Consider the following 18,590-nt stretch of genomic DNA (forward strand, 5'->3'; position numbering starts at 1 on the left):
GTAGGAATATCGGGATAAAAAGTCACCTATGTTGTGTTTTTCAATTTGTCCACCTACAAAGTTTCATTGCAATTGGATCAGTAGTTTTTGCTTGAAGAATAACAAACATACATCTACCCTCAAAAACTTTCGCATTTATAACATTAGTACGATAGGATAGGATTCAGTTTAGTTTAATTTTGTTAGTACTACCTACTAATACGTTTTTTTTCTACTACAACTTATATTTTTGTTCAAAGTATGCCAATTATTTCAGGAACTGCAACACCGCGAATTCTTCAGCCGCTTATATCAGGCTCGTACGCAATGCTGGGTCCCGTTGTACGAAATATTGATGGCTTTTGGCAGCTTATTATAACACAAAGGTACTATAGTCTCATATATTTTGTAACCTCTGTTTAAATTTTAAATGGTCGTGGAAATATTACAACTTTAAAATGCTTTTTATGCTATTACTGCCGTTTTTTATGTTGATATGGTATAAAATATAGTCACATTTTTTATACTGTTATATTTTACGTGATGGTATACTCGGACTTCGGCACCATATTGTGTTCATTGGCAAAGCATAAAGAATATACATCGATTGAATTTTTTTCTTGCATTTCATAATTAAACTATAAAGTACCTGTTCTTTAGATTTATTTCTCTAATTTATTCAAACATTATTGTTAGTAAGAAGCTTTGGTAATTGAAATCGGTAGATTTGAATAAAGTATTCAAAACTAATAAGAATATATATTATATTTACATTATCATCATCATCACCAGGCAGGACTACGAGACGGAAGTGATGAGAGGCTACATGCTGGAGGTGGAGGTGCCTGGGGAGACTCTGGTGGTGACAGTTACGTTGCAGATAGTCAATATTGATGATAATGCGCCGATCATTCATATATTCGACTCGTGTGTTGTTCCTGTAAGTAAATACTTAACAAATATAACTGCTGCTGAATTATTAATGAAAAAAAAGAAGTTAAGAATTTTATTGATTCATGCAATATTTCTTATTCAAAGCGAGTAGCTTTTTCAAAAATATAAACGTCTCAATTTATCAATTTACAATATATTTCGAATTGAAAATAACTAACTTGAAATTTCCACAATCTACGCCCATCTACACTTCCCAGTAACCCCAACACCATAGAAAATATAACAACCCTCAAAATTTCCATTTCCAGTTCTCACAGACTAAACGTACAAACTATATCAATAGCGAACATAATGTATGGACATTTTTTGTAATTATACGTACTCAAAAATAATAGAACAATTACTAAAACTTCCCACAAAATTGCCATCCCCAGGAACTAAACGACCCAGGTCTCACAGATTGCATATACGAAGTCTCCGACGAGGACGGACAGATCAGCACCAGCGCCATGACCTTCGAGATCAGCAGCGACAGGAACGACGGGGAGCTGTTCTACATGGTTGGGGGGAACATCTCCCCAGACTGGAAGCGGATGACCATGACCGTGGGGGTGAATGCGACGCTGAATTTCGAGAGAAACGCCCTTCATATATTTAGGGTTACCGCATTGGTAAGTGTAGTTACTTTTTGATAGAAGGTGCGAGCAATTCCAGATGGAAGACATGGTGATACAATAGCATGACATACAAGCTGCAACTTAAGATGTGTTTTAATTACTAACCGTAATTCTTTAAAGTTGGAATAATTGTATTGTATTTAATGTTGAACTTTATTTTTTTACCACATTCTAAGTCAGAAATTTTCTTATGACAGCTCTTTCTATCTAATAAAGTAACTCCAAAATTCCTGACCCAAAACTGATTACGATTGTCATCCAGGACTCCCTCCCAAACACGCACACGGTGACCCTGATGGTGCAAGTGGAGAACGTGGAGCACCGGCCGCCGCGCTGGATCGAGATCTTCGCGGTGCAGCAGTTCGACGAGAAGACCGCGAAGAACTTCAGTATCCTGGCGATAGACGGGGATACTGGGATCATGAGACCGATATACTATAGGATCGATACACTGCCAGAAGGTGGGGAAAGTCTTAATGTTGTCGGTTGGTCAGAATAATTAAAGGTTTACGTAATTGTTAAAATAAAAGTGATAATTTTGGATATTATTCTGCATTCAATTAGTAGTACATAGTATTATGTTTTCTACAGTAGAACTTATGTTTTAATAAATATTACCAGTTTACCAGAACGCAAAATATATCAGGCACCTTACGAAAGATAGCCTTCAAAAAATATAATTATATTCATAATTCATTATTTTGAATTAAATCTACATTATCTAATCTTAGTTAACTTAAAAATTCACAAATAAGTTATAACTTACAGATGCAGAATACTTCGACATCGAAACAATAGACGATGGAGATAAAGGAGGCATCCTTATAGTTAAACCTATAAATCGAGACTTGCTACAACGCGAACTGTTCCCTATATCCATCACTGCTTATAAAAGTAATAATGAATCATTATACACTACCACTAACGTAGTAATTATTATTAATGACGTTAATGATAATAAGCCTGAACCACTACATGAAGAGTACACGGTGGATATTATGGAAGAAACCGCTCTGACGCTAAATTTTGATAAGGAATTTGGTTTTCATGATATAGATCTGGTTAGTATTTAAATCAAGTGTAACTACAATTCAATTCAGACTTGTTTAATTAATAGGAATTTAATATTTAATCAAAATTTCTTGCACCCCATGCATAGATAAAGTCTTTCCTGACTCATGCACATACATATGCTTCAATTAAATACAAAACCTACAATAGTCTGAGGTCGCGATAATTGAAAAAAACATGAAGCATTTATTAATGAAACAAGAAACAGTTCTAGTTAAAATTGCTAATACAAAAAACTATCTAGGGTGAAAACGCTCAATATACAGTGCGTCTAGAAAGCGACTACCCACCAGGAGCCGCTAGTGCATTCTTCATAGCTCCAGAGATTGGTTACCAGAGACAAACCTTCATTATGGGCACGCAAAACCATAGCATGCTTGACTTCGAAGTGCCCGAGTTCCAGAATATTCGGTTGAAGGTGAGTTGAATGCGTTCTGTTAGTACGTATGTCATTGCGTATTTGATTGAAGATCGTAGTTTGATATACTTGGTTCTATAGTTATAGTTTATATAATATTTGACATTTGTTTGATCCAAATCAAAGGACAATATTATGGTTAATATGTTTATAATTCGAGCGAGCTTTAACTTACGATCTACTAACAGTTAAAACATTTGTATCATTTCTTAACGAAAGTGATTAACCATAAATCTTGTCTGAATTACTAATTATGGTGTACTTTTATTCTATATATTTTTTTTTCTTATTCCAAATTTAGCAATTCGCCTAATATGTTGAATAAATCATCACTTTTTATGACTAATTGTTTAAAGGTAATAGCAACGGACATGAATAGGACAGACTTTGTAGGAGTCGCGATTGTGAATATAAACCTAATAAACTGGAATGATGAGAGTCCCATCTTCGAGCGATCCAGCCTTGAGGTCTCGTTTGATGAGACAGAGGGAGAGGGATATTTTGTTGGCAATTTGAAAGCTAACGACCGGGATATTAATGATACTGTTGTGTGAGTATTATATTTTGTACTAACATCTATGCTGATGTTATATTAGTGTCCTTTCTAATATATCGATACTGTAGAATTTTCTTGTGTTTGATTTTAAGCAAGTATTATACATTTAGAAATTTAACTACCTCCACCAACAACATTTTTTATATGACCTTCAATACATGTAACATCTTAGTCTCCCCGTGACCACGCTCGCTGTAAAGTGTTCGAAACGTCGGGTTAATAATATAATTAATAAATCGCGTTTAAAATCCGTTAAAAAGTCTTTAATTTCTAAATATCGATACTGATGTCGACTATAATGCAGATACTGATGTTAATGTTGATATTAGTATCGATACTAATGTCAACACTGATGTCGATACAAATATCGACCTTATAGTCACTGCTAATAGTATTATTAGAAACTAGCTGCGCCCCGCGGTTTCACCCGCGTAAGTCCGTATTCCGTAGGAACATCAGGATAAAAAGTTGCCTATATGTTATTCCAGTTGTTCAGCTATCTACGTACCAAATTTCATTGCAATCGGTTTAGTAGTTTTTGCGTGAAAGAGCAACAAACACACGCACATCCTTACAAACTTTCGCATTTATAATATTAGTAGGAAGGATAGGAAGTAGGATAGTAGGATAGTAGGATAGGATAGGATGGCAAACTAAGTAAGCTTGCTGACGATTTTATGACCAAGATTACAAATTACTAAAGTTTATAAAATTACTTGGTCTTTATATCGTTTCATTGTAGAAAACAGAGTGGAACTAGTAATATGTTTCAATAATATTTTATTCTCAGCCATTCGCTTTTGGGAAACGCACAAAACTACCTGCGCATAGACCGGGACACTGGCGACATCTTTGTGTCGATAGACGAAGCATTTGATTATCATCGTCAAAACGAAATATTTGTTCAGGTATTGCATTTACTATTTGAACAGTTTACAAAGTGCTATTTTTATAATAATTAACTAAAAATAATGGTATACAATTAAATAACAAAGCAACTTTTATACGGAATAACTCAAAACGTATTCATCATATTTGGATTGACTTTGGTTTGAGATCCTTCGTGATCCCCTATCATGGCCGATTAATGGATCTTAGGTTTTAGTTGGTGTCTATGGATCGTAGCTTTTAGCCGATGTCTAAACTTATATCTAGTTCCATAAAGCAGTTTTTTAACAATCATTTTGTATAGGTCCACGCTATCGACACACTGGGTGAGCCCTACAACACCGACACTTCGCAACTCATCATTAAACTCAACGATATTAACAACACGCCACCTAGTCTCAGTTTGGTAAGATTTTTCTAAATAAAGCTGGATTTATTTAAACCTTTAAAAACATTAATTTTTGAAACCCTACTGTATTTTTATTTTCCACATTAAAACATTATGTTTCTGTCATTATATTTGACTCTAGCTTATAATTAAATCCAAGTGCTTAATCTTGATTCTTTTTTTTGTAGTTCCACCACCCACCCACTTTATCGAGTTAGTCTTTTATCACAATCGTGGCTTATCATAAATTAAGTTTGTATTTTATACAAAGTACATGTTCATGTAGTGATATATAAATTTGAATCATTGATTTCCGTACATACGATAAATGTTAATAAAATAAACCCCCAATTTTTCATATTCTCCAGCCCCGTCGAAGTCCAGAAGTGGAGGAGAACGTTCCAGAAGGTTACGTGATCACAGAGGACATTGTGGCCACCGACCCGGATACAACAGCTGATTTGAAGTTCGAAATTCTGTGGGACACCTCGTACGCTACTAAACAAGGGAGGGAGACGGATCCTAGGGAATATCATCAGTACGAAATATCCGTTTTTTTTAAACAGTTTTTGTTTTGCAAAAAATATATGTAAAATATAAATGTAGCTTATGAATTGAACAATTATATTTTTTTACTCTAAAGCAAAAGAAAAATTACATACAAAAAAACTATTGCAGTTGTGTCGAAATAGAAACTCTATACCCTTACAATCACACGCGATCCGCGGTTGGGAGAGTGGTCGTGAAGGAAATCAGACACAATGTGACCATAGACTACGAAATGTTCGAAATGCTGTACCTCACTGTGAGGGTGGTGGACAGGAACACGGAAATTGGCGATGATTATGATGAGTGTAAGTTTTTTTTATTTTTTAATTGTTCTAAAAATCCATTTCCTACTAATATCATGAATGCGAAATTTTGTAAGGATGTGTGTGTGTCTTTGTTACTCTTTGTTACTCACGCAAAATCTACTGAAACGATGCAATGAATTTGGTACGTAGACAGCTGGACAACTGGAATAACATATAGACAACTTTCATCCCGATATTCCTACGGGATACGGACTTACGCGGATAAAACTGCAGGGCGCAGCTAGTCATTTGTAAATTACTATACCTAGCTAAGATTTGAAATTCTTAATATTTAGCTTATACGAATCAGCTGTAACTACAACTCTCCAAAGTAGCTTCACATTATCACATACAGTCAAGTATTCTATTTATCTCCCTTTTTTATTAAAAACTAATTCTTTCAGTGACATTCACTCTAATAATAATAGATTTGAATGACAATCCACCAATATGGGCGGACAATACCTTGACTCAAGCGTTCACAGTGAGAGAAAATTCTAGAAGCAACGTGGTTATTGGGTCCGTTCTAGCAACTGATATAGATGGCCCATTGTACAATCAAGTACGATATTTCATACGGTAAGTGGTAATGTACAGACCAACATAAAAACCAGAAGAAAAAACTGCAGATCCAGTCGAGTCTAACTATTATATTAGTATAATATACATATAATATATAGGAAAACAGTGAAATAATATACTAACTTTTTTCATTGACCAAGATAATGGTTAAATCTCGAATTCCTTTTAATTTTTTGTCAAAATATGTGTTAGCAGTATCAAATTGAATAAAATATGACACAGACATAAAAGTATAGGAGCAGCATCATAGCGAAATACACAATTTAAAAATACCTCAGTCGTAAACTGTAATTTTTCCGCTTTGTATGGACAAATTTAAGTGACATAACACAACTAAGATATTTTAAAGACAAATCAAAGTCTTTGTATATATATAGTATATATGTATATATCCCCACTTCAGCGCACGAGACGATACACCAGAAGATCTAGTTAAAATCGACCTAATGACGGGTCAAATAACCGTAGACAAAGATAGCGCGATCGACGCAGACACGCCGCCGCGCTACAACCTGTTGTACACCGTCGTGGCCACCGACCGCTGCCTCACTGAGGAATGCCCCCCCGACCACATGTACCATGAGACGGAGGGATATGTAAGATTTGATCTAAATATTTATTAAAAATTCACAACATGTTAATGTATGAATTTTTGTATCCGAACCAGAAATTTATTTTTTTCGTTATATTTACTTAGTAAATACTGACTATGATTGTACGGTTACATGGCTTCCCTCCCGCCCTCATGTCCCGTAAACCGGACGGAGAGTAACGTAAGATAATATTGAGATTAGAAATGTGTAAAAATGCTTTTTTTGCTAAAAATGGATGAGTTATAAAAAACATAAATTTTTTTCGATTGTTTTTTGTTAAAAATAAAAATATTAGGATGTACAATTGTAAATTTGTATAATTTTGTTTTTAAAAATAAACAAAAATAAACATTACGACGTAAAAAATTACTAAAACACTAGTCGATTTTAGAAATAAATTAGTGACGTAGTTATATCCTACCCGTATAGACGTATCTTATACACCACTTGCGTAGATCGATCCAAGCTTTCTAAACCACCATAACAATTACATTTATATAGGAGTGAATTAGAATGCCTCACATTTTACAAACATTCATTCTAACCTAATTTAATTGTGCCTAAAAATTTGGGTCCCTCTAAATTTTGGTGTCAATGATTTATTATAATCTCATCCCAGATTACCATAGCGATACAGGACACGAATAATAAAGTGCCGTATCCAAACACTATGGAGTTCCCTGAAGTGGTTTATATCTACGAGAATGCCACCTCCGGCGATGAAGTGGTCACACTTGTGTCCAATGATTACGACAGGGATGGTAAGTTTGAAGAATTAAGTCCAGATTTAAAATTTAAGTAAAATCGTCATAAAACTCTTTACATTTCAAGTCATATCGGATTACAGGTGATGGATATCTCAGTTATGTTTTTAATTTGTTATTGTAACAACGTCCTTATATAACAATTAATTAGACAGTAATACTCATGGCTAAGATTAATATATTTTTTGTTCACTAAATCATATAGACGTTCAAGTACGCCGTTATTAGCGTACCGTTGGCGATAATGATGGGATGTCCTAAAATTAATGTTTTCCAAACTAATAAGCAAACATTTCGTAGTAAACTAATTCAAATTGTTTACTCTCCAGTAATTTACGATCGTACTTCATTACAAAATAGTATTACATTATATCCCAAATTGTATAATTCCAAAAGCTTAACCATTATGACAATCGAGCAATTATTTTTCCGTTCGTCACCAGAAATGTACCACACGGTGCGGTACCAGATAAACTATGCGGTGAACCCTCGGTTGAGGAGCTTCTTCTCAGTGGAGCTGGACAGTGGACTGGTACTAGTGGACTACACCGGAGATGAGGTGCTCGACCGGGATGGGGATGAATCTACACATAGGATCTTCTTCAACCTCATTGATAATTTTTATTCGGAAGGAGGTTAGTGTGATTTTTGATGTCTTCGAATAAATATATTGACATTTTTGATATATGTAAGTGGGCAGTGCTAACTAGAATAATTGCCCGCATTTTATAATAATTAAAGGAACAATCTCAATTCAAGGAAGCCTTTCCATGTTCCTTAGCCATATCATATTTGAGACCCCAAAACGAACATACAAACTGATTTAACCGCCCATATTACTCTTTCTCTGAATGCAGATGGCAACAGGAACCAAAACACGACCGAGGTGTTGGTCGTGCTTCTGGACGTAAATGACAACGCCCCAGAGCTGCCTGACCCGAGTGAGTTATCTTGGACCATAAGTGAAGGTCTGCTAAAGGTGAGATCTGTTCAGTTTTAGACGGGAAAATTTAATAAAAAACTATTAGTACCCCAATAAACCATTAAATTAAATGTTTGATTATAGTTCGTTCAAAATATTACTGGAAAGTTTACATATATAAAAACACCCTTTGTTCATCAATCAGGGCGAAAGACTGTCCCCCTTCATCCACGCCCCTGACCGCGACGAGCCCAACACCAACAACTCTCTAGTTGGCTACGAGATCCTCAACCTGACCACCAGCCGAGATGTTCAGCATCCGATGCTGTTTAACATCATCACCATCAGGAATGATGATCTGGAGGACAACGTTGGGGAGTTGGAGACGGCAGTGGACCTTAAGGGGTATTGGGGGACTTATGAGATTGGTATTAGGGTAAGATTTCTGTTATGTCTATGGGTATTTTTTATTTATTTTATTCAGAAGCTGTATATCTGAGATTCCATGCAATAGCACCTGTCAAGGTCTTTAATTTCAGTCGATAACTGTAAAGCAGTAAAGTTATTTTGACATCCGATTTATTTTAGGCGTTAATTTATTTATCCATCCACATCCAACACAATGTCTGCCTATAACTACGCTCTTTGCAAACGTTTTATCTTCCTTTAAAACCGTTAAAATTCCTGGGATCACAAAATATTTGCGCCAACCGCAGGCCTACGACCACGGCATCCCCCAACAGTGTTCCGAGGAAATCTACTCGATAACGGTGGAGCCGTACAACTTCCACGATCCGGTATTCGTGTTTCCGCTCGACGGGGCTGTACTGAGATTAGCTACGGTGGGTATGTTTTTGTATTTATCTATGCTTCATCACAGATGCATTTAGATAAACCTAAGAAATTCGTTTACAAGCGGTAATCCCTGGAACTACTGAATCTCTGGAACAGACCAGTTTCTAAAATGCTTTTTCCTTTCGATGTGTATGTGATTCCTGAATACTAAAGACCATTTAATATGTATCACGGTCGATGTCAGGTTTTCTTCCACAGAACTGTATTGATATTGTAAAACATGGTCTCATTACTTATTAGGAGCGGGCTGAGGAAAATGGTGTTCTGGTGATGGTAAATGGAGAATTCCTTGATCGCGTTAAAGCCACGGATGAAGATGGTCTGGAAGCTGGAATTGTCACCTTCGAAGTTATTGGAGATGGTGTGTGAAATCTTTGTTGATATGAAAGTTATTTGAATGAATAACATGATATTTCAAACATTCAATTATGTAATTTAAATTTCAGATGACGCTGCGCAACATCTACACATATTAAATGACAGAGAAAATCAAGGGATACTGATGCTGAAAAAGTCATTCACTGAGAAGATTAGAGAATTCCAAGTGTGTAGAAAATGGCTATCACGTTATTAGTAATGAGATGACATATTTATTATGTTAATTCTGTTTTAATTTCTCACCGGCCCAGTAGACCAAGTCATTTCATCATGAGATCTTGCAACAAATGTTTTCAACATATTAAAATTAACAACTACATGTAAAACATAATTTCATTATAAAAGAAACAATAAACCAACATTTCGCTTCCCCGATAAAATGTCCAACAAAATATGGCTCAGGTAACAATCCGCGGTACAGACGGCGGCAGAACGCCCGGTCCGCGTCACACGGACACGTCGTTACGCGTTGTGTTCGTGCCCACTCAAGGCGACCCCGTGTTCCCGGTCGACACCACCACTGTGGCTTTTGTTGGTGAGTCACGTGCTAATGTTTCTATAAGACACAAGTAAAACAATTGATCTCACAATAAGACAAGTAACCTATACTAATATTATAACGCTGAAGAGTTTGTTCGTTTGTTTGGTTGAATGCGTTTATCTCAGGAACTACTGGTAGATAGTAAGGTTTTCAAAAAAAATTATAATTTTTTTTTTTTCTTAAAACCCAGACTCCTAATATAGCTTTTGCTGTTTCAGGAGTCTGTGTCTGTGGTTATATACGTTCCAAGGGCGAAGCCGGGGCAAAAACGATTGAATTTAAAATGGTTATATAAAAAATCTTCAATTAGATCAGAAAATAATTATAATTACTTCAAGTAGCTTTTTTATAACTAAAAGTTGACAAAGTCAGCGAAATATGCAAATTCATAAATTATATTCTGTAGAAAGAGAAGGCGGTCTCAGTGAAACTCAGCAGCTCGTCCTTGCAGAAGATCCGAAGAATCACTTGTGTGTCGACGACTGTCATGACATATTCTATAGAATACTTGGTGAGTGAATCTACTCATTTTATCAAATAGTCAAATTATTACAGTACGTTAAAGTGGACAATCTCGTTACTAAATTGAATAATACTAAAAGAGACACACACACAACCCACTAACACTAAAATAATTTTATAATAGAAAAAAATCGATCGTGTATTCGAACAGGCGTTGTTCGCCGAGATGTCAGTAAATCGTTTTATTTTTATATGTTATTTTTATTTATTCTTTCATTCATTCAGTTTTTTTTTTATTGTTCAAATACCTTTCATTTATAGAAAGCTCGTTAATGCTATTAAACTATTTAAAATAAAATCCAACGGACTGACATTTTTAAGTTTTTTCTATTAATTCTCTTTTTCATTCTCTCCTATTAATTGACTAAATATTTGTAACGAAACGCCTTTCTTTCATCAAGTTCTAAGTATAAATAACGCATTGAAAACTAGAATTAATTATCCGGTGTTTTATCCATACTGGTTTCTGTTTGAGTGAGAAACACTCAAAATCGATTCTGGGACTCGCCTACTATTATATCAATACATATAAGATATATTCTCTCCACCCAGATGGCAACGACGAGGGCCACTTCGAGCTGGACAGCACGCTGAACAGCCTCCGCGTGGTCCGCGAGCTGAACCGCGCTGTCTCTCAGCAGCACACGCTGCGCGTCGCGGCTGCCAACTCGGCCGCTGCGAACGTCGCGCTGCAGTCCTCTATACTCACTGTTATCGTTAATGTGAGTAAGGGGACTCTCTGATAAAACTTTATATTTTGTACGACAAATATTTTTTAGATTTAGATAATTATCTCGATTATTAACAAAGAAAACTTCGGTTCAATAAACGGCTTCTTCAACATATTTATCCTTGCTAGGTTGTGTTAATGGTAAAAGATAGGTAGTGGTGCATCAGACAATATTGGTGTTCCACAGGGATCTATTTTAGGTCCGTTTTATATTTTCAGCATACATATTATACAGACACTGTTTCATTATATTAAAAAAAAATAATGCTCTTAAAGCATCGCATCGCTCGCATCGAAACAATGCATCAATCAATGTCAATTAATAAAATTTAATTACAGGTTCGAGAGGCGAATCCTCAGCCATACTTCGATAGGAAATTATACACAGGAGGTATTTCCACGTTGGACAGCATCAACAGGGTGATACTTACTGTTTCGGTAAATATTTTTTTACATAAGTAAGATTTTGATTTTGTATTATTTGTCTTCAGGTAATACCTTATCTCTTGGCAATATTTAAGTAGTATAAGTAGTATAAGTTAAGTAATATAAGTATTTAAGTAAATATTTAAGTTTTCTCATGCGTGGACAGATTTTTGCTCCGGACAATCGTCACTCTATCGTTGTGTATTGTGGTTTTTAAGTGTTTTAAGTTATGTTTGTTTAAACATGCTGGTATTATGTATGTGAGTTGATACATGCTTGGTACATGGTAAATAAATCTAGCACATATAACCTGACCGCACACAGGCACAGCACTCGGAGAACGCGGCGATCACGTACTCCATAGACTGGAACTCCATGGAGGCGGACCCGAGCCTGTCGGCGGTGCAGCTGTCCGCGTTCCAGCTGCACCCGAGCACCGGCGCGCTGTCGCTCAACATGCAGCCCACCGCCAGCATGCACGGCGCGTTCCGCTTCTCCGTGCGCGCCGTGGACCCCGGTGAGTGTGTGCCGTGGGCCGTGGGCCGTGGGCTCGCGTTCCAGCTGCACCCGCTCTGTCGGCGGTGCAGCTCTCCGCGGTCCAGCTGCACCCGGGTTCCCTGCAGCTGGAGGATCTCATACAGCTGCTTCGCTAGCATGCTAGCTGCTACATCGTTGTATATATACATATATTGAATAAGCATTTTGATCGTAAATATCGGAGCCAATTGTATGAAAAAACAGTTATTCTAGTAAGGATTGGTAGGTTTTATTTGTTTGAGGAACATTTAAGCCCATTATTATTGACATAAATTAGTTTTAATCCTAATCCAAATAAATTACATACTTTGTTTACAGGATTGTTTCAGTAGCTGTAGACTATTTTATAAATTACGAGTGATCGTCCCGGCTAACTTATTACAAAAAATGTCCAATTTCCTATGAAATATTATTTTTAACAGCGGGAGCCTACGACACAGCGGAAGTGAGGATCTACCTGATATCATCCCAGAACCGCGTGTTCTTCATATTCGTGAATACACTAGAACAGGTTGAAGCCAAAGTGGACTTTGTAAGTTTATATTTTATTTTAGCTATTAATTCGATGGCGACTTTTAGAATATTGAAATGCAAGCTTGCTGTGGTGTCATTAGACGATAAAACTGAAAAACATAAAATTCATCACAAATCATAAGAATTTTATAGATTGCAAAACTTTGGATAGTCTGGATAAACGAACTCGCAACAGGTTCCTTGTGTACCTTTGGAAAAAATAAATTCTCATAAACAAAATGCCGAGCGTTTTTAAACTCCGCTTGTAAACGGCATAATTATACAATTTGCCTGCGACGTATACACACAATTTCTTAAAAAATAATTTTCATAGACAAGATGAATACATGAATATTGTGTGTGAAACATAAAATTACTTATAACTTTTTTCTTTTTTACAAATAAAACCAGATAGCGAACACATTCAGCGTCGGCTTCCAAATGACGTGCCACATCGACCAAGTGCTTCCCGCCGCGGACGAGCACAACGTGGCGCGCTCTGACGTCAGCGAGGTGTGGGCGCACTTCCTGCGGGACGACGAGCCCGTGCACACCGACGTTATTGAGACGTGAGTGCTTGGGGCGAGGGGGGATGTTTTGTGGGTTGGGGGTTAGGGGACTAGGAGTTGAAGCATTGGGGTGAAGTTTTAAAATGGGTTGACTATGGGCGAGTGAAAATTTGGGGTTATATGAGGGTGAATTGAAAAGATATGTCCATAGGAATAGCATTTTTAGGCTTTAAGCAACAGAAAAAGCATTGAAGTCGATTTGATATTTATATTATTTACGTTAAAAATCTTATCTCCGAAACTATTTATAATCAATAATCGTCTCATAGCTCATCGTTTAATACATTAATATCTATATGCAGACTCCGCAGCGACACTCAGCTCCTAACCAGCATCCAACGGACGCTGAGCACGGAGTTGCTTGTGCTTCAGGACCTGGTGACGGGCGACAGTCCCACGCTCAGCGCGGACTCCAGCGCGCTGCTGGTGCTGGTGCTGGGCGCGCTGGCCGCCGCCCTGGCGCTGCTGTGCCTGCTGCTGCTAGCCGGCTTCGTGTACAGGACCAGGACGTGAGTGCTATACAGGATTAGCTATGGCTATTAAATGTTATCATAAAATCATAGGATTACCAGATTGTAATACTATAGCGTTATACATCGTTCCTCCTACAGGCTACACACACGTAAAATACAATTCTATGCTTATATAAACTTGACCACAAGAAACAATTGTTAATCCTGGAAACCTGGTTAATAAGATACAGCAAATTTCTTTACATATCCATTTCAGTGCTGTTAGTGTCCATAGTGCAATACAGCTTTTAACTATGTTTCCGTTTCGTTATTATTTAAGACAAGAAGTAGTAAGATTTATCTACTCAATTTGTTCAATATGTTGTTTGTTTCTTTTTTGTATTAGTGTGTTGTTTTTCTGGTCAATAAATGTTTTATAATAATTTCAGGCTAAACCGCCAGCTCCGCGCCCTGTCCATGACGAAGTACGGGTCGGCGGAGTCGGCGCTGAACCGCGCGGGGCTGGCGGCGCCCGGCACCAACAAGCACGCGGCGGCCGGCTCCAACCCCGTGTGGAACGAGGCGCTCCGGGCGCCCGACTTCGACGCGCTCAGGTCGGTGCCTGGCCTGCGGACCCGCCCTGCTCACAGTGGGCGGAGTTCCCTTGGATGTTGGGGTTTTGGAGCTGGTGCCTGTTGGTCGGAGTTGAATTGGATGTTAGGGCTCCGGATTTAGTACCTGGGGGGCAGAGTTCAGTTGGATGTTGGTGCTCTGGTGTTAGAGCTTGGTGGACGGAGTTCAGTTGGATGTTGGAGCTCTGGAGTTTGAGGAGTTGTCGGTGTGGAGAATAACACTTGATCGAGTGTGCGACTTGGTGTTTTACTTTGGGGAGCTTAAATTTTTTTTTTTTTGTCGCCGTCCATAAGCACTCGCGATGATTCCTGTTCTAAATGTGTATATTTGAATGAGTTAGAGTTGAGAATGTTGAGGGTTTGGAATATGGGTTCAAGTTTGTTTAAGTTAAGATGAACTTGTTTGTCCCACTCCCTGGAATGCTCTCAGGTGCGTCGGTGTAGTTGGGTTATGGATGCGCTCAAATACATCAAAATTTAGATTCTAACAAAATTCACGATTAAAATAATTTTTCTTACGGAAAACTTGTAATATTAAATTCCAGCGAGGACTCTGATGACTCAGACCTGATCGGCATAGAGGACTTGCCGCAGTTCAGCGCTGACTTCTTCCCCCCAGAAGCAGCCAACTCACAACAGTTTGGAAAACACCAGGTATAGAAACGGTTTTTCTTCTCAACACTTACACTCATATTAAAACTCGTACTCGAAGAGTATTTACACAATGGTATATTTTTTACACGATACTTTTTGAATAATTATATCCACGCATACTAAAAAATCATTAATATTAATAACAATATTTTCAGCCGGGAGACGATATTATTGCGACGCACAAAAACAACTTCGGTTTGAACACTCCACCCTTCAGCAATCAATTCCCCGACAGTTCGTTTAGACGATAAGAAAACATTTCTGTAAAAAATGTATAAAAGCAATTATTTGAAAATATAAGTTTCAGTAAACATGCCAAATGAAATTAGTACAAATATTATATTATTTTAGTTAATACTATGTGATTTAACATTTCTACACCAATAAATAAAGAATACGCAAATAATATTTCATTGTACATGATATTATTTATATAATGTCAATAAAACATTTTATTAATTGTTGTTTTATGTTACCTTTACTTGAGCCCCTGTAAAATAAAACACTGACAACAATTGTCACTTCACATTGTATTGTATTATTTATTTCGAAAGCAATAAATAGTAAAATAGTAAATAAGAAATGTTAAAGAACCACAGATGTACGTTAGGTCTCGGTAAGTTCATCAATATTACTGTATATTCCTGCATCCTTTGTCCCTAATATCTCGGTAATGCTAAAAAGCTGAATAACCTATTGGATCATATTTTTTGTTAATACAAACTGTCTGTCAATCTTTATACGTATGAGTATTGTATGTGTGAGATTCAAAATAATATTAATATTAGAACTTTATTCAATAATAAATTGTCTTAATAATCGACAATAAAAAACTAACGCCTTTTACACCTTTTCGTAAATTAATTGCATACGGACAAAACCGGGTCTGTAGTTTATTATATCGTTATCTCAACTACGTAAGTTTTACCATACTTATTTATAAAAAACGTGCATCCGCCTCAGACACCAACAGCGTCGTCCTCAAGAAGCGCGGTCACTGGTACAACCTAACGAAATGCCTCCGCAAAGTCAGCCAAGTGTCCCTGCGGCACCCCAACACGTTCGACCACTATCGCAGCTACTCCACGGTTATCGCCGAACAGCAGCGACAGATATTTGAGGGTGGGAACTATGTGATACACCCGTTGAGTCAGATTAGGTTGGTTGATAGAATAACTACAATGAATAAATTTAAATTGGTAGACTAGGGTTTGCGCTACTTCATTTCAAGCTAAATTGTATAATATCGCTTGAATTGATCTACATACCAATTGATTTTGAGTATATTTGCAAAAAGATGCAACGAACATCATTACATTTATGTGATCTTTCGAATTTGATTATCAATTCCATTCACAAGCAAAATAAATCGCCCTCGAATGTGGTCAGATAACTCAACAGGACTGGAAAAACATTTAATCCCTACCTCCATCAATCTATTTGTATCTTCAGTTATTTTCTTTACTGTCAATATTTTTTTTTTTCATTTACTTAAATAGAGTTAGATATAGCACGAGAAAATACTCTCTGTGTATTATATAAATGTTATAAAAATCAATTTCAGCCTTTACTGGAACAGCTTAATGTCAATACTGATTATCTTACACATGTGTGTGTCCACATTTCGCCTCAGCCTCATCATCGACCACCCTCACCCCCCTCAACTGCACCGCGTGGACATTTTGTTGTTGTTTCTTCACGCAACATCTCTATCGGATATCATTTTTAAATTTAACACTAGCTTCCCTGAAGATTACCCAGTAGATGTAGTTATGGATAGACGGAGAATTGCTTGGTAAGACGAAAATTTGTAAATCCTATTTTTACGCAATAATTTCTTTGGGAAATACATAAGCCAACAAGATAATTTAAATTTTGAAACAACATGATACAGTGTAAATATAGAAGTTGAAAACCCAAAGACTTCCATTTCCCTGTAAATTTTACCTCCCTAGTGTTAATTTAATGTTTGATGATTGTAGATTTACCCTTGCAGTTTTTATGGAGAAAATTTCACCAAACATTTCAATCGAATTTTACTCCATCATTAATTTTTGCAGTCGTTACATCCATTTCTGGTTTTGGGTGGACTTTGTGTCAAGTATCCCATGTTCTTTTATACTATTGCAAAATGACTTTCAACAAAAACGATGGCTACTTCTTGCCCACATGCTACCGTTATTTAAAACTTTGCGACTGAGATCATCCCTTGCGAATATACATACATTATTAAAGGTAAACTTATTATACTATTGCATGATAGAATAAAAAACGTTTTTATTGCTCTAGGAATAATTTAACACCAGTTTTAAATGTTGCATAGCATCATTCTTAGTGTGAATTTTCATTGCATTCTCAATCAATAGGAAATCTGTATAGTTAGGTCTTCATATTTCGGAAATACTTGAAACTTATATGATGTTTCTGTTCATGAGTCTAATGTAAATATACTTAGTTTAAACTGCGTAACTTGTTTTAAACGTTTTAGACATTAACTCGATCGTATATCTGGCACCGTTCATGCCACTACCTCGTTTTATTTGCCGTAACGATGCATTGGGCGACGTGTTTTATCTATACCCCGGTTGTTTTAACGTACTACTGTAAGTTTTTTTTAATAATAACAACCTAGAACACGAATAGAATTATCAAGAATCAATCATTTCCATTTTAAAAATTATTATAACACTATACACAACACTATACACTATAGAACTATTATATGGCTGCATAGTCCGCAGTACATACAGCTCGCATGTCCTCTATGCATGTAATAGCAATTCATGAGACATTTTATTTATATGGCGTAAAGTAGCTTTCAAATTAAAACATAACAAGACAGTTCATTATATATTTAAAATAAATAATAAAGTATAGATCTAAATATTTGAATAGATAGTAACAATGTAAATACAGTAGCAATACAGTAAGTAGCAAAACGTTTATTATACAAACTTGATATACGTAGAGCAGAAACATCTTACTTTTCATACTATTTTTCCTTCCTCTTTTCTAAATATCCAATATCTTGATTAAAATAATTATTTCATAATAAAAATAAAATAAAAAATAAAAAAATAAAAAAATAAAAAAAAGCCTTTTATTTCTTACAGAATGAAAAAAAACCAAGATACAAAAAATAAAAAATTTGATTAGATTAAGTTAGTAAAATACTGATAATTTTGTTAGTACATA

General features: G+C 36.3%; 2 protein-coding genes across 2 annotated transcripts in view; both read left to right on the top strand.

Annotated features, from left to right (window-relative positions):
• The window catches only part of LOC119836002 (protocadherin Fat 1-like), a 17,397-nt gene extending 1,751 nt beyond the window's left edge, over positions 1–15,646 (top strand). Inside the window, exons 3-33 of the mRNA XM_038361166.1 lie at positions 257–365; positions 772–919; positions 1,308–1,544; positions 1,813–2,011; positions 2,319–2,611; positions 2,866–3,039; positions 3,396–3,589; positions 4,386–4,503; positions 4,788–4,889; positions 5,240–5,409; positions 5,550–5,725; positions 6,130–6,304; positions 6,711–6,903; positions 7,520–7,661; positions 8,108–8,299; positions 8,522–8,643; positions 8,792–9,022; positions 9,303–9,428; positions 9,682–9,802; positions 9,888–9,985; positions 10,222–10,354; positions 10,767–10,871; positions 11,435–11,604; positions 11,952–12,050; positions 12,363–12,555; positions 12,998–13,107; positions 13,500–13,657; positions 13,960–14,166; positions 14,559–14,723; positions 15,287–15,395; positions 15,551–15,646. Of these exons, the coding sequence (XP_038217094.1) occupies positions 257–365; positions 772–919; positions 1,308–1,544; positions 1,813–2,011; positions 2,319–2,611; positions 2,866–3,039; positions 3,396–3,589; positions 4,386–4,503; positions 4,788–4,889; positions 5,240–5,409; positions 5,550–5,725; positions 6,130–6,304; positions 6,711–6,903; positions 7,520–7,661; positions 8,108–8,299; positions 8,522–8,643; positions 8,792–9,022; positions 9,303–9,428; positions 9,682–9,802; positions 9,888–9,985; positions 10,222–10,354; positions 10,767–10,871; positions 11,435–11,604; positions 11,952–12,050; positions 12,363–12,555; positions 12,998–13,107; positions 13,500–13,657; positions 13,960–14,166; positions 14,559–14,723; positions 15,287–15,395; positions 15,551–15,646 (4,865 nt within the window). The remainder of the gene's footprint in view (positions 1–256; positions 366–771; positions 920–1,307; positions 1,545–1,812; positions 2,012–2,318; positions 2,612–2,865; positions 3,040–3,395; positions 3,590–4,385; positions 4,504–4,787; positions 4,890–5,239; positions 5,410–5,549; positions 5,726–6,129; positions 6,305–6,710; positions 6,904–7,519; positions 7,662–8,107; positions 8,300–8,521; positions 8,644–8,791; positions 9,023–9,302; positions 9,429–9,681; positions 9,803–9,887; positions 9,986–10,221; positions 10,355–10,766; positions 10,872–11,434; positions 11,605–11,951; positions 12,051–12,362; positions 12,556–12,997; positions 13,108–13,499; positions 13,658–13,959; positions 14,167–14,558; positions 14,724–15,286; positions 15,396–15,550) is intronic.
• A 331-nt stretch (positions 15,647–15,977) lies between these two features.
• Positions 15,978–18,590, top strand: part of LOC119839437 (potassium/sodium hyperpolarization-activated cyclic nucleotide-gated channel 2-like) — a 6,455-nt gene continuing 3,842 nt past the window's right edge. The window contains exons 1-4 of the mRNA XM_038365701.1: positions 15,978–16,011; positions 16,359–16,554; positions 17,029–17,155; positions 17,884–17,998. Coding sequence (XP_038221629.1) covers positions 15,978–16,011; positions 16,359–16,554; positions 17,029–17,155; positions 17,884–17,998 — 472 coding nt within the window. The remainder of the gene's footprint in view (positions 16,012–16,358; positions 16,555–17,028; positions 17,156–17,883; positions 17,999–18,590) is intronic.

The sequence above is a fragment of the Zerene cesonia genome, chromosome 3 (genome assembly GCF_012273895.1).
Source record: "Zerene cesonia ecotype Mississippi chromosome 3, Zerene_cesonia_1.1, whole genome shotgun sequence".
Lineage (NCBI taxonomy): Eukaryota > Metazoa > Arthropoda > Insecta > Lepidoptera > Pieridae > Zerene > Zerene cesonia.